At 37.2% G+C, this 14,553-nt stretch overlaps 1 protein-coding gene across 6 annotated transcripts in view; it reads left to right on the top strand.

The window, feature by feature from the left end:
- The window catches only part of OXNAD1 (oxidoreductase NAD binding domain containing 1), a 32,025-nt gene extending 18,044 nt beyond the window's left edge, over positions 1 to 13,981 (top strand). For 4 of the 6 annotated variants that reach the window (XM_050333504.1, XM_050333528.1, XM_050333512.1 and 1 more), the window contains 7 exons: positions 351 to 513; positions 775 to 838; positions 3,831 to 3,937; positions 7,453 to 7,594; positions 10,361 to 10,603; positions 12,880 to 12,988; positions 13,609 to 13,981. In XM_050333504.1, the coding sequence (XP_050189461.1) occupies positions 383 to 513; positions 775 to 838; positions 3,831 to 3,937; positions 7,453 to 7,594; positions 10,361 to 10,603; positions 12,880 to 12,988; positions 13,609 to 13,763 (951 nt within the window). In that variant the 5' untranslated portion in view covers positions 351 to 382 and the 3' untranslated portion in view covers positions 13,764 to 13,981. The remainder of the gene's footprint in view (positions 1 to 350; positions 514 to 774; positions 839 to 3,830; positions 3,938 to 7,452; positions 7,595 to 10,360; positions 10,604 to 12,879; positions 12,989 to 13,608) is intronic. The other 2 variants (XM_050333538.1, XM_050333546.1) reach the window with 2 other exon arrangements.
- The last annotated feature ends 572 nt before the right edge of the window (positions 13,982 to 14,553 follow it).

The following is a 14,553-nucleotide window of genomic DNA, read 5'->3' as shown; positions in this document are numbered from 1 at the left end:
GCAACCAAGCTGTTCTACAGTAAACCTCCCATATGTATGTGTGTATAAACACTGGTCATTCAGTGTCATTTCACTCTAATCTACCCCAAGGGATCTATTAGCAAGAGCCTCAGTTATCTGGCTTCAGGGGCAGGTCACAACACCCCTTCACTGGATTGATGCATATTTTCACTTTTTATGATACTTCTGTACTTCTAAAATTCCCTCTCATCATCCTGTATGTCTGTTGTTAGTTTTAGCTCCAGCTGACCTTTGGCCTTTTTGTTTCGAAGGGAAATAAAAGGTGAAAACAAGCCATGTCAACCACTGAGTGTTCTATTTAACAAATATTTATGATTATTTTTTTTCAGGAACCGGTGATTCTGAAGAGTTCTCAGTTGTCATGGCTCATTCTACTATTTATGTGGGTTGCACTGTTCCTCAGTTACTGAGAGGTGCTAGCAGAGTTTTTCCTTCTCATTCTGCATTGGGAGTGTTGAGGCACTCTGCTTTTTATTACTGCACTGTGAACGGGTAGGTTATCCACTTTTTCTTTTTTTTTCTGAGGCAATGCCATGGAAACACTGCCAAAATCAAGCTGACAAAGTACTACAGTCCTATAAATACTTAATTTAACTCCCAACTATATATTTATATATAATTCTTATTTAGATTTATGTCATCTGTAGTCTGGATTACACTGGTAAATTGTTATGTTAATAGAAATTCATATCAGTAAGGGACAGTAGCACAGCTGTCAAAATGACAATTATCTTTGTTTGCTTTTTGTTGCAGCACAATAAAATCAAAAAGGAAAATGGATCATCTTGAGAGGACAGCAAATAATTTTCGCCAGGAGGTTAGTGTTGTGTTCTTTAGGATGCAAGTAATTTCTTTTTTTTTTTGCTGTGAAGGCAATTGTATTGGATAATTGCATTTGATTCTTTGGCTCCATTTTCCATACTGCTAGAGTCTGTTTTACTTCTTTTTCTCATAATTTTTCATATTTGATGTTGCTATAAAATAAGCATATTTTGTACTCAGTGGGTGAAATGTAATGAGTTATAAAAATTGTCTGTGATGTGATGATATTTATTTTATGTTGGAAAGAAATTTAATAGAATTCTGGTCAAGTATGAATTATAATAAGTTATGAAAACACATGGATACTCATCATCTCTACACAGACTTCTCAGATTTTTATGGCTTTCTGTAATTCTCATCCAGATTTGAGATTAAAAAAATGTGGAAAATGTCCTTTTATAGCACAGGAGGTAAGAAAAAATGTAGACATTTTGAAAGGAGAGCTGATAGTTGTGAAAACGATCTTCGTTCATATCTGTTTTAATTCACAAATACAAGGTAGATAGAGCATTGTTCTCCCTCCAAATCCAGAAATGCTTATTCTGGATCTCAGTTTTGAGCAGTAAGCATTCTTTTTCGTAATGTTCAGAGGTGAACATACTCTTGTATTTCACACAGATATTTCCTTTCTGTAATAAGTTGAAGTAGATGTTTTGAAGTTTTTTGATATTGGGAGAATGAGTATTATTACTTCAGTTCTCAAAAATATTTGACTAATGAAAAAATTCTGCATTTTTCTTAGCCTTTTCAGGAGTTAAGGCACTTTTTTGACTGAAAAATCCCATCTTTAATGCTCAGGAGTTGGGAAAGGGTGCCCAGTTTTCCTCCATTGTTTAGTTTTGCTTACGTTTTCTGCTCAATGTGAGTAGCTAGAAAATATGTGGAAAATGGATCCTTATGAGGTATTGGAAGCTCTGGGGTGGTGCAGGGAACTGTTAAGGCCTGAGGAAGAGAAGGAAACTATGTGGGATAGTTGAAAGAGCAAGACTCAGTTCTTGCTACTGCACACATTCTCTGCATATCAGGGGATTATGCTGTTTCTTTTTTTAATGCTTGATTTATTCTTTGTTACTTTATTTCTGACCACTTTAAAATCAGTTTATTTTAAATCCTCGGCTTGGTTTCGAATTCCATATAATCAGCAGTTGGCTTCCCACAGTCAATATTGCCTTATTTGGCTATTTCAGTCCTGTAAAAGATGAAAGAATCATAAATCTGTGTTGCATTAGTGTGAATGTTACAGAACATTGCCTGTTGAAGAGTGATAATGTGAAGGACTAGGGTAAGAAAATGTGCCTAATGCTTTCTTGAAATACAGCTGCAAAATCTGGAGTCCTGTGTCCTCCTGCCTCTCGCTGCAGCCTGCTCTGGGCCGGTTGGATGCCCTTGTGATGGTCCAAAATACTGATCACCCTGACGCAAATTTAATTCTTGAAATAACTTTATCCTGATTAAGAATTAAATTTCCAGTGCTCTGTCTGCTCTCTCAGCCAGATAACAAATTAGGGAGTGTACTGAAGAGTAAAGAAGGGAATGAAGAAGACCTAAACCTAATGTCTGTTTCCTGCACTTAAAGTTTCTCCACCAGAACAGCCATTTAAGTCATGTATTTGACTTTTCTCTCATTAACTTAGGCTGACTGTGTTCCCCATTTAATACTGTCTGCCAAAGTGCAACAGAAATCTATGCTACTTCATTTTAAATTAGCAAATGTCCTGCTGTTTCATGGGACAGGGGACGTGTTCAGATGTTACTTTATGAATAAATTAATTTCCTGCCATGTGTTTTAAATTACAGCATAGTTGCTTAAAGTTTTTGGTTTTTTTTTTAATCTGTTTGATCTTACACAAACGAGAAATGATTGAGTTGTGATGGTATTATGAGTATTTCCTACTGTGGTAAGTGACATCAGCATCTTTTAACCAGAGTGAAATCTGTATATCACCCTGTGTAGGAAATATTTAGGGCACTGCTTTCTTTGTAGACGAAAAAGTTTAATAACTATAACTCAGAAATACCTGAAAAGGAAGGGCAGGGAGGGGGTGAAAATCCATGTTGTACTGATGGTCATCAAAGAGTTTAAGTGGGGTGCTCATCCTCAATGGCCCTGTGGCAAAATCTGCTTTACATTTTTCATCTTTTTTTTTTTTTAACTCTTTAAAATGGTATCAACCATGGCTCTGACATCCTCTCCTGTATGATTGCCAAACAAAAACTCTTCTGTTAACCAGCAATAAAAACCTTGTGCTGTAGTTTCCCCATGTTCATAGATAAAGTACGTGGTCAAATGGGGAGGTGTAAATGCAGGAACTCAAGGCTCATTGGTTTTCTTTCATTGATGCACTATACATTTGATTCAGTAATGCATTTAATTACTTAAATAAAACTAGTTATAACTCCAGAATTCTCCCTTGTACTTCAGTTGCAGCTGGTCTTTAATAAGTGTCCTTTGTCAGTCTTTGTATCAGAAATCTTTTTACTTTGTTGCTGGAAGATGCAGGAGTGTGTGTCTTGTCTGAAGAACCTGAAAAGGGATAAGTAGCAATCACTTCTCTTTATAGTTATGCTTTCAACTGAAAATTGAAAGTAAGTTTGTATATAATCTTAGAATAAATCTGACAAAAGTGACAGACATGATGGACTGTAAGTACAAAAATATTTCTCTATTCAATGACTGTTTAAGTAAATCATAGAATCAAAAAATGGTTTGGATTTGAAGGGACCTTAAAGACCATAAAATTCCAACCCTCCTGCCATAGGCAGGGATGCCACTCACTAGATCAGGTTGTTCAGCGCCCCACCCAACCTGGCCTTGAACATTTTCTTGAAGCTTTTGTTTTTCTACCCCAGTGAAAAAATATTAGTGCTGTAGGTAATGAAATGCTGCAGATAACGTGGAAGGGATAGATACTTCATGCACAACTTCCTGAGTACTTTTGCTGCAAATGATATCTACAAGTCACAGTGGCTTCTTTTCCTTTTGTCAGGTAATTACACAGGCAAAAGTGTGTGGAATCACCAATGAATCGGAGACAGTCAAAAGACTTCGTTTGGCTATTGCAAATAAGGATTTTACCTTCAAAGCAGGACAGTGGTAAGATCTTTCAGTATTTGTGGGAGAAATTACTATAAGTCCACTACAGCAGAGTGTTAAAAGGCCTCTCAGATCCTTGAGCCTAGGAAAAAAATTGTTAATTTATGTAATACGATGCTTTCTTACTGGGTGCTCTGTCAAATAGCTGATATTTGCCTTAATTTTTAAATAGTCATTATAAAATATGCTAATATTACTAATGAGAGGGCAGAAATTGATGTTCTTTAAATGTTCAGTTTGATTGTTTTGGTGTTTTCCTCTGGTTTTATTACATAGTTTCTTCAAGAGTACTTTGAAGTTCCATGCACTGTATTCTGCAAGCTGTCTTTGCTGTCTTTGTTTACTAGTTACTTTACAGTGGAGCTGAGACTGCTGCTTTGCAAGTTACTCAGTTTTGGTTTATAATTAAATCAGAGTTCCTTGCTAAGTTTTTTTTTTCCTCTTGAAGTTTCTCTAATTCTGAAAATTAAGCCAGTTAGGTCAGTGTAATATATTAATATAGATAAGCAAATTTGAAAATCAAAAACTTGAATTATTAACCCTTTGAAAGAATTAGCTGTTTGTTTAAGCAATTTTACAGGTCTCTTTTTTTTTTTTTCAAGGAAGTAGTGAATATTCACGTTTGTCATCCTTCCTTGTTAAAATTACTCTCACTCTGTCACTTTTTTTTTTTTTTCTCTTAGAAATTAATTTAAAACTATGAGTAGTTGCTTTTGGCAACGGACATTTAAATGTTTTTAAACTTTTTATCGGCTTAGGCCATCTGAAAGTGGTTTTGCTGGAATCAAAGGATAGCTGCTAGGGTATTAACAGCATATGTTACTCATGGAGTGTTAATATGCTGGCTTTTAAATTTAGAACCAGAACACAAGATGCTGATTGCAGTAATTTGTTTGTGAGTAATTTGCTGCAGTTTTTGCACATGTGCAGTGACTCATATTAAATTCTTGCTTGCCAGTACTTGGAAAGAGCGTTTACCCTTCAAAAGTGTTTTTGAAATTATCGTGCTGAAAACTGAAAGCTTTAATTATAATTACTCTCCTTCATTTTCTTCTTCCTTGAAAGTATTCTAATGCTGTTGTAAGGTATGCAACAACTTTTCTGTACTTGTAGATATAAACTGTGGTTGCATTTTTTGATGAGCAGTACAAAATACCAGGCCATGGTTTCCTGAACAAAAAAGGCTAACTTGTTAGCATTTGCTACAGTAAGATGTCACAGCCAAAGACTGTCACTAAAACGTTTAAATTTTCTGAAGGTGTTCTAACCATTGAGATTTTTAGAAGCAAAAGTGAGTTTGTTTTGCAAGCACGCTGGCAGATACTGGTTCTTTATTGGACTACAAATAATGATGAAGAGACTTGTTGCTGTTACTCATTTTGATTTACTAGAACATGTATTGAGGTGTATGCATGTTACAAAGCTACTTCTTCAAAGTGTTTATAGTTTTAATGTTTCTAATCTCCTCCTCCAGCAATCAGTAATTATTGTTCATTTCTTAAGGGTTTGGCTTAGTTAGCCTCTAAAAGGAGGGAAATGCAAAACCACACTCAGATCTCTGGTTTACATCTTTTCTGCCTCTCCTTGTTGTGGGTTTATGTGTAAGGGTTTTCTTTCTTTTTTCCCTTCAGCTACTCTTTTCCCTTAAGCTGTCACAGGTAGCATTTCTTAAGGGGCCCTCTTAATCCTTCCTAGCTGGGCTAAGATAGGCAAGCCATCAGAAATATGGGCTTGTCCACTATAATGCAGTATACTGTGCCCCACAATCTCTCAGAACTATGTAATTGGGAAAGAACTGCCAATATGGAAAGAAATGTACATCTGCATTAGTATTTTAGAAAGGCAAAAACTATTTTTGATTTAGGTTTTGGAGCAATGTTTGGTTTTGTGTGTGTGTTACCCCAGGGGGCACAGATTGACTTGAATGTAAATTGTTACTTTACAGCACAAATGCTTATTTTTTTGTTAATGTATGATTGTTTTCCACCAGAGGGAGGTAAAGAGCTTCAGTAGCATCGTTTGATGTTCTTTGCTCTGATAAATGCTGCCTTATAAGAGTTGTCCTTTCTAATTTCTTGGAGCCTGACTGCCAGGAGGGCTGGGCCCCACGGGGCAGTGGGGCTGCAGAAGCTGAGGACAGTGAAATGAGCCTTCTCAACTTTTTTGGTTTTTAACCTTTCTTTTGCAGTCTGATATCTTTATACACCATCAGGTTTATTAGCATAAAGTTAAAAATTATATCACCGTTGCATATTTCGCACTTTGTGCATTCTTAGAGCGAGGATACTATTGGAGCTATGAAGCTAAAGGGTGAAGCTTTGTGGAGAGTTAGCAGGCAAGATTTTTTTTGTTAAAAAGTCGTGAACTATTCAAAGTGCTTCTCTCTCCCCTCAAGCAATTGCAATTTCTGTAAAGGATACAGCCTTGCTGTTTAAAGAAAATATCTGTGCAGTTGGTATTTCTTGTTGCATCCTCATTTAATAAATACTGAGCCAGCCTAATCCAGGCTTGAATTGAATAACGATTCTCTAGTACTTGGCATTGCTTATCAGTGTGGTTGTTTCCTAAGGGGAAGAGCACAACTAGTTTTATATAAACATTAGGTTTATTTTGAAATACAGGGATTTTGTTATGTGCCGTAGAAAACAGAAGTATTTTAAGATTGATGGAACACGGGAGAGTTCAGATGATGAACCATAAAACAACTTCTAATTTTTTTTCTGGTAGCTGACTATTTGGAATATCAAAGCCTTACTTTTATGAGAATGAATTATGGCTTATATGTAGTAATGGCTTGCCTTCCTTACTCTCTAGTGTCTGGTGTTGCAGAAGCGTAGTTATATGTTACCTTCAAATCTGTAGAAACCCAGGCGTGGTTCACTTGTAATTAAAAAAAACCAAACCAAACCAAACCCCAAACCCCCAAAAAGCAGGGATTTATTCCAGTTCAATTTCCTAACCTAGAAAGTGATATCTGCCACCAGAGGGAGCTGCAGTTCAGCTGCCAGTAACCGACTTTTCCCAGGAGAAATTTTTTACACACTGTTGGTTTTACTGTTTCATCTTCCCAGGAAAAGAAAGTGTTTAATCTGAAGTCATTTCCCTAAAATTAGAATCCCAATCTTCTTATGTTTTAAAATGGAAGAGCCCATCAAAGGGACCAAAAAGAGTGGGATTTAAGCCACTCTTATTCAGACCATGTTGTGTTTTTGTTGTAATACTCAAATAATTTATTTAAAACACTTGGAATTCTAGTCTGTTGTAAGATGTGACATCTAATGCTAAAACCAGTCTGGTTTTATACCATCTAGTTTAAAAAACATGACTTGTTTCTAGATGAAAGTAATACTAAAGAAATGGCGTTACTCAAGATTAACTCATTTTTTGGAAAAATTTTGTTACGGAAACGAAGATGTTGTAAAGAAAGGATAATTGAAACAAAGGCAGCCATATTGTTTACCATGTTTGGGGTTGTTGGCTTCTTTTTTAAAATTCTGTTTCTGGTCTATTTTTAGGGTTGATTTCTTTATTCCTGGAGTGTCTGTAGTTGGGGGATTCTCCATATGTTCAAGCCCTGGCCTCTTAGAACGAGAAGGAATACTAGAGCTGGCAGTAAAGCACACTGTTCATCCTCCTGCTCACTGGATTCACACTGAGGTAAATTATATTAACTGTGAGATTTGGCTCTCTATGTGTTTGTTTGCTTGTTTGTGGGGTTTTTGAGATGTGGAGAGGGTTGTGTGTGTGTTTTTAGACCACTTTGTGCTATTGACTGCAAAAACTCATGTTGGCTTGTTCAACCACTTTTAATGCAACATAAGTCTTAAAACCTATTGTTCAGTAAGAGACTGAAATTGGATGTTTCTATGGTAATATGGTTATTGCAGCCTTTTGACTCCACCTGTGCTTACAGTGGACTTACAGTGATATTGTAGTTAGTGCATATAAGGGAATGGAATTAATGAACTTAAAAACGTTGAAAACTCTCTGTTCTAACTTGTGTCCCTGAGAACAGTGTTACACCTTACAAAGCTAATCTGATAACTTTCCATAATTCCTGAGCATTTCTACAAATATGAAATGGAAATCATTGATAAATCACAGATAAAGATAGATTATTAAGGGGGATCTAAGGGAGATATCTAGATCAGTTTTTCTCAAATGATAAAACAACAGGATACTTTATGATTTCTATAATAATCTCTTATATATGCAATATTTTTGTAATATAGGCATATAACCCCCCAAGGCTTGATTTTTTTTCTATATTAAAAGCAAAGTCTGACACTTGGCCTCTTGCAGTGTTTTGTTCATCATTTACCCCATTTAGTTACAGTCAGAGGAATCACATATTTCATCAGTGATCTGTCCTATCAACTTTTGTTCTTTTCACAGTCTTTGGAGACTCTTTTAGGACTTCTGATGTCATAAATCAGTTTGTTGTTGCTAAGTTTGCTGGTTGAATTCATAGGATAAATCTTTAGTCAAGGGGTAAGCTACTCCAAACCTGATACTGTAGAGAAACCTCCAGGGTATATATGGACTCTTCTAGCTAAACAAAACTGCATGCTTTTCCTTAGGAAACAAGCAGAAAAAAAATAGCAACCTAGAATTTGAAAATGTTGTATGCGTAGTGAAAAAATTCTGGTACTTAATTGTTTAGAAGTTACTTCTAAAAGAAGTTGGTAACTCGGGGTAGAAGATGTTATGGGAATAGTTAGCACTCATTAGCTCACTGTATCTGGGGGTTTTCAGAGGTATTTATTTCTTAATATTACTGTATATAAATCATAAATTTTAGCACTGTGTACTTTTAGGTTTAGGAAAATGTAGCCTTTTAGGAGAACGTCCATGCGATGCATTGATTGCTTCACTTCTCTGCCTGAGCTGTGTTTACAAACACAGACTAAACATAGACTAAAGGACAACACTTTCTCATCATATTACTCCAGAATTTTACTGTTTTTTCTTGTATACTGACTTACTGTTATCATTGTCATGGCCAAAGCATGGAAATATGTGGGAGACTGCTGGTTAAGAGGGGTTCTCCCCATGTCCAGTCTTGACGAGCTGTGTCTAGTTAAGGTGGCAGATTATGTGTCAGTGAGGTTGATTCTCCCTCAAAAGGCTTATTTCCTCAAAGGGTACCATATTCTGTGTCCTCCTGCCGTGTGAATCTGGAACACTTGTGGATTCGTGCATCTCTAAACCAGGGTAAAAACATGGTGGGAAGGCCTGGCAGTGCATGTGAACAGGGAGAGAGAAATTGGTTTCAGATAATGAATGCTGATTGTCTTGCACTATAATTGAGAAACAATACTTCATGCAATAATTAAGAAAGGGAAGAAAGTTGGGGTTTTCTTTTTAATGATCATGCGAACTACTTTAGAATTTGTGTGTTCTGTGCAACACCTGAATTCGAAGGCCTCCTCCTTCCTCCTGGTGGAATTGTTACATGTTTAGACCTTTGCTGTCTATGCAGTTGTCATTAATGGAATTCCTTTTGTTTCAATTTACCATTTCCTGATACCAAAAGGATTCTTTGGAGGAAGTGCTTTCATTTCCTAAGCTAACTTTTCAGCAGTTCTTGTAGCTTTCCTTGTATTTCCCTCCTCCTTTCCTACCTTCCTTGGTTTCCCTCTCCTCTGTTTTATTTTTTAAAACCTATGTATGGCCTGAAGTGAGTTGTGTTTTCTGTTCTTACTTGTTCTGTCTGCTTGCAGTGGTGTGGGAGAACTCACCTGACTTCTCTGTACTGCAGTTTCACCCTTCATACCAGGATGCAGTGCCAGTTTACCAAGAAAATATGGGCCCAAATGGATTTTTTTGTTGTAGCTTTCAGTTTCCACGTATCAAAAAAACGTTTGGACAAATTTCTCTAAGAAACAATATCTTATGTACGAGTGGAGAATAAGAGAGAAGGTTTTCCCCTCATTTTTCTTCTTCTGTGCCTCTGAAGTTGCAAATGCAAAAGTGATTCTTCAAGAAATATTCTTGTGGATACTGCTTCAGTTCGGGGGGTGGTGTGTTATTTTTTAGGACTTTTCTTGACACAAGGCTGGTTTTGGGTAGAAGTATGATCTCACATTGACCTTGGGTTTTCACAACCACATCTTGCCTTGGAAAACCCTTGCATGAATCGTTCCTCTTTCCACTCCTATGGGGATGGAAAGGGGGAGTCACCATCCTGCCTTACCATAAGACTGAAACTTTTTGAAGTAGAACTGGATCCCTAGAGACACTGGGTTACCTCAGATAGATGGAAATTGTGTGTACATTCTAAAGTATTTCTGTTTTTCCCTGACTGGTCAATAAAAATAAAAAAATTACAGCCCAGCAAGTCTTGTGACCGGAATGCAAGAAGAATAAGGTTTCAGCTTTTGCTTTTCGTTTTGAAATTAAATATCTTCTTTTCCGTCCTAGTGTACTCTTGACTCAGAAGTGGCTCTTCGAGTGGGAGGTGATTTCTTCTTTGATCCTCAGCCTGGTGACTCCCCAGTAAACCTAGTGCTGATAGCAGGGGGTGTTGGAATTAACCCATTGTTTTCTATACTGCTGCATATAGCAGATCTTCATGGATACCAAGAGGGTAAAGGAAATGGACACAAATTGGGAACAGTGAAGCTGTACTACAGTGCAAAAAATACAAGTGAACTCTTATTTAAGGTAAATAAAAAGTTTTTTTTAAAAATAGGTCTCAGCTATTCAGCTACTGGTGTGTATATCAATTGGTTGCCAAACTCCAGAGTCCTTCTGCGTAAGACAGTGTTCGAATGGAGACAAAACTCACTTCCTGCCTCAAATCCCACATCTGTTTTGTTAACTACTTATGCCAGTGTACAAATTAAGGTATATCTGAGACCAGATATACCTGGTCTCAGTGACTTTGGTGATAAATCAATTACCCCTAAATTTTACTGTAGACCTGCATTTTACTATATTCTCATAAGAGCATCAGAGTATATTAAAGGCTTTATATATATATATGTATATATACACACCAGTAGTATGCATAAAATTATAGTACTGAAACCACATAGTCTCAGTACAGATTGTATTGAATTTAAAGACTAGAAAAGAGCAATTATATCCAAAGGAAACACTTTCTAAAATAACAGGAGAGCTTTATTGATAATGCATTCGTTATTATTGGGTACTGTTGTATGAATGAAGGACTTAGATCTGCTTTTAAAATTTCTTTTGCGGCACTTCACCAACATTTACTCAGCAGTTAAAGATCAGCTGTCACGCTCAGCCATTAAGGGTCACCGATAACATTTTAGGGTCAAATTAGCACAGCTTCTGTAAAGAAGCTTCCAAGGTGATTTAGGTTTCTTCAGAGTATTAAAAGCTTTTGGTTGGAAGATAAAGGTAAAAATAAACTGTGTGTAGGATCCATCACTAGTTTTTCTTCTGTACTTCTGCCGTGTTTTCTAGATATGGAGATACTTGCTTTCTTCGCAAAGTCATTTGTTTGTTGCTAGAAGCAGAATAATCTGCTCCTCCCTTTGGCCAGCTCTGCTCTGCTGGTCTGTTCCGAGCTTGCCCAGGTGTTCTCAGTGCCTGTGCTCACATTCTCGAGTTTCACTTCAGCCATGCTGTGACAGCAGAGCTTTTGTATTAAAGCTTCTGGGCAGAAGAGACCACAGTGGTATTTACAGTGCTTACAATATATCCTTCATTCGTCACATGTCCCTCCAATCCAGAACATGTCTGTCAAAATTCTTTACTTCTGTGCAGAGGAGTGAGGGAATGGAATCACTGGGAGCCTGTATGCTGTTGTGAGAAACATCTGTACAACTCTCCAGGAGGAACTGCTGGGTTTTTACCAATGGTTTGGAGGACATGTTCCCTGAAGGAGCAGCTCTGTACGAGGCTGACAAGGGGAAAGGGAAACACCAACGTGTTGGGTGTGATACTTGTTCTGGATGTGCTCTCATGTCCCAGGCTGAGGCACTGCTTCTGAAAAGCTCCTTAGTGCAAATGGTAGAAGCAATGGTAGAAGTACTAATGGAATTAGTGTCCAAGTGTCAGTCTCTGCTGCTCTTCATTCCCTGTCTTTTTAGGGATTCAGGAACAGATTTATCTACAAAGTAGTATCTGTCTGGGGTTTTTTGTTAAGCAACCCATTGGCAGACTCTCTAGTGTAGTAACCAATTAGCAAGCAAACACAACAAAATGAGCTGATTTACCTATTTGAAGAGTAGAAATTATTTGCATTTCGGAATATTTTTAAGAATTTTCAGTGTCCATTCCAGCAGTGAAAATCTTAAATAGTGCAGAATCTAGACAATAGCTAAATCTTAATTTCAGAATTAACTGCAGCGTCTGACAGACACATTATTTTTTTACTATGATTTGAATTGAAGCTGCTGGGTTTTTGGTGGCAACTTCTCACAGCTGTGACTCAGGGAACTGAAAATTACAATTTCTACTTTCTACTCTTGTAAAAAGTAACATTACCATTACATTGTAGTTGGTTTTACTTGGAGGACATGAGACAGTTAAAGGTCTAGTAATCTTACCACATAAAGCAGACAAGACTCAAAAAGTTCCTAACAAATGGTAAATACACATTGCTGGGGGCTTTTTAAATGGAAAACCCCTATGGAAGTGGAAGGAGGAAACAGTGAGAATTTAAAAGAGGAAGAAACTGGGAAATGACGTAACTGGTTCTTAGGTCCAAACCTGACAGATTTCAACCCATCTCAGAGAAGGAGACACGCTGTAACATAGCTGGCAGGGTATTCACGTTCCAGGTATGGGAACTGTGTGTGTAGGTGTGCAGGTCAGCCCTGTGGTGAATCAAGCCCATCAGGTTCTCAGTGCTGAAATGCAAAGTCTTGGCTCTTGGCAATAATCACTGGTGTTGTGGGACTGTGTGCATACATCTGCTTTGATTTAATGGCCTTTGGTGTAAGCAAGTGTGTTTAACATTACAGAAAAATATTCTTGATTTGATGAACACGTTTCCTGGAAAGATCACATGTTGTTTCCACGTTACCCAACAGCGTTCCCAGATCTGTAAAGAACTTCAGCCACACGTTACAGGTAAATGTACAGAGATGGCATCTAAAGGATTGAGTTATTATGCGTAATAACTTAGTATTTTTAACTTTAAAGGTTCAAATTGAGATGAGAGTTAAACCTAAATAATTTCACTGAACACAGAAAATTTTTCCCCTTCCAGTTTTTGTTTTCCTCTGTTAATTCAAAACTTCATACTGGTTCTTTCCCACTTCAAACTTTATTCCAGAAGTTATTAAGCAAAGTATTTACTTTCCTATTTACTTTGCTTAAGGTGGGATTCATGAAGGATAATCTGACTGCTTGTAAGAGATATTTCAGCATGTTTCCATTTCTGCTCTATTTGTGTTAGAGATACTTACCTATTTTTTTCATGTGAATGTGGGATTTTTGCTTGTGTGTCAGCCATGTTCTGTTCAGTGACTAATACCCTCTGCATTCCAAGCAGAAGTACCGATCTAAATCCCCAAAAGAACAACAAATGGCTTTCGAAGCCTCGAATCTCAATACCTATTTTTCTGAAACAAACAGGCCAGGCATTTTTAATAAATGAGTGCTTGAAATACCTCTAACCAGACATTCTTTTTGAAATGACTTCACGATTAATATTTCTGTTCTCATTTCCTACTTCTTTTCTTTGTCAGAGGGAAGAATATCTGCAAAAGATCTAGAAAAACACGTATCTAACAATACTTCATGGTACATCTGTGGTCCACCTCCGATGATAGAATCTATATCCAAACTACTGTCTAACATTGGTGTTCCTGGAAACTCTGTTTTCTTCGAGAAATGGTGGTAGTGACACCTGCTGAAGAGAAAATATCTTATTTTTTCAAGTGCATTTTGATAAGCTGCAATGTGCAGAATTGGACTATGAATTATTTGGAAGATTTTACTTCATAGATGAAGATGTCCTCAATTATAACAGTGTTCCTTTTAATTTAACTGTAATATACCTGTAATGCAGTGCTGCTTCTTTGGGGGAAAGTGATTTTATATTAAAGACATTAACTGTTCTGTTTTTTTGATAGTTTGCTTCTTCTTATGGGTAGCAGCATATTTTCACATTACACACTTCCTTTGTTAGTCAGCTTTTAAAAGACTTTCTGTGCCTGATTCAGCAATTGCAGAGAATTAGTTATGCAGCAATGCCAGGTCTGTTTATAAAAATAAATGAGGCCACAACTTCTGAATCTGCTCCAAATGAGTCAACACACTTCCCTCCCCAGTTCCACATAATACATTACTATTTCTATAGAAGTTCAGATGCCGTGTTGTGACTTCCTTCTCACCATTTCTTGTCAAAAGGAAAAACCAACCTTTTATGTGGTTCAGCTGTGCTGAGAGTGAAAGACACTTTTTTTTGGTAATCCTGTTCAGCCATGAGTTAAAAGTGTTGAGTGTAGCAGTGTTGGACATCGGTTCAGCTTCCCACCTGAACCTGTATCCCGTGCCAGTGCCGAGGTTGCCCATCCAAGACTGTGCTTGTGTGTGCCACATCCTCAAAAGCAGCACTGGCCACAAACAGCCAAGATGGGAAATCTCCACAATCCTGCTGCATAAAGCACAGAGCTTTAGGGGAATCCAGG

Source organism: Myiozetetes cayanensis, unplaced genomic scaffold, assembly GCF_022539395.1.
Source record: "Myiozetetes cayanensis isolate MyiCay16 unplaced genomic scaffold, myiCay2020 scf1, whole genome shotgun sequence".
Lineage (NCBI taxonomy): Eukaryota > Metazoa > Chordata > Aves > Passeriformes > Tyrannidae > Myiozetetes > Myiozetetes cayanensis.
This window is presented reverse-complemented; position numbering and strand designations above follow the sequence as displayed.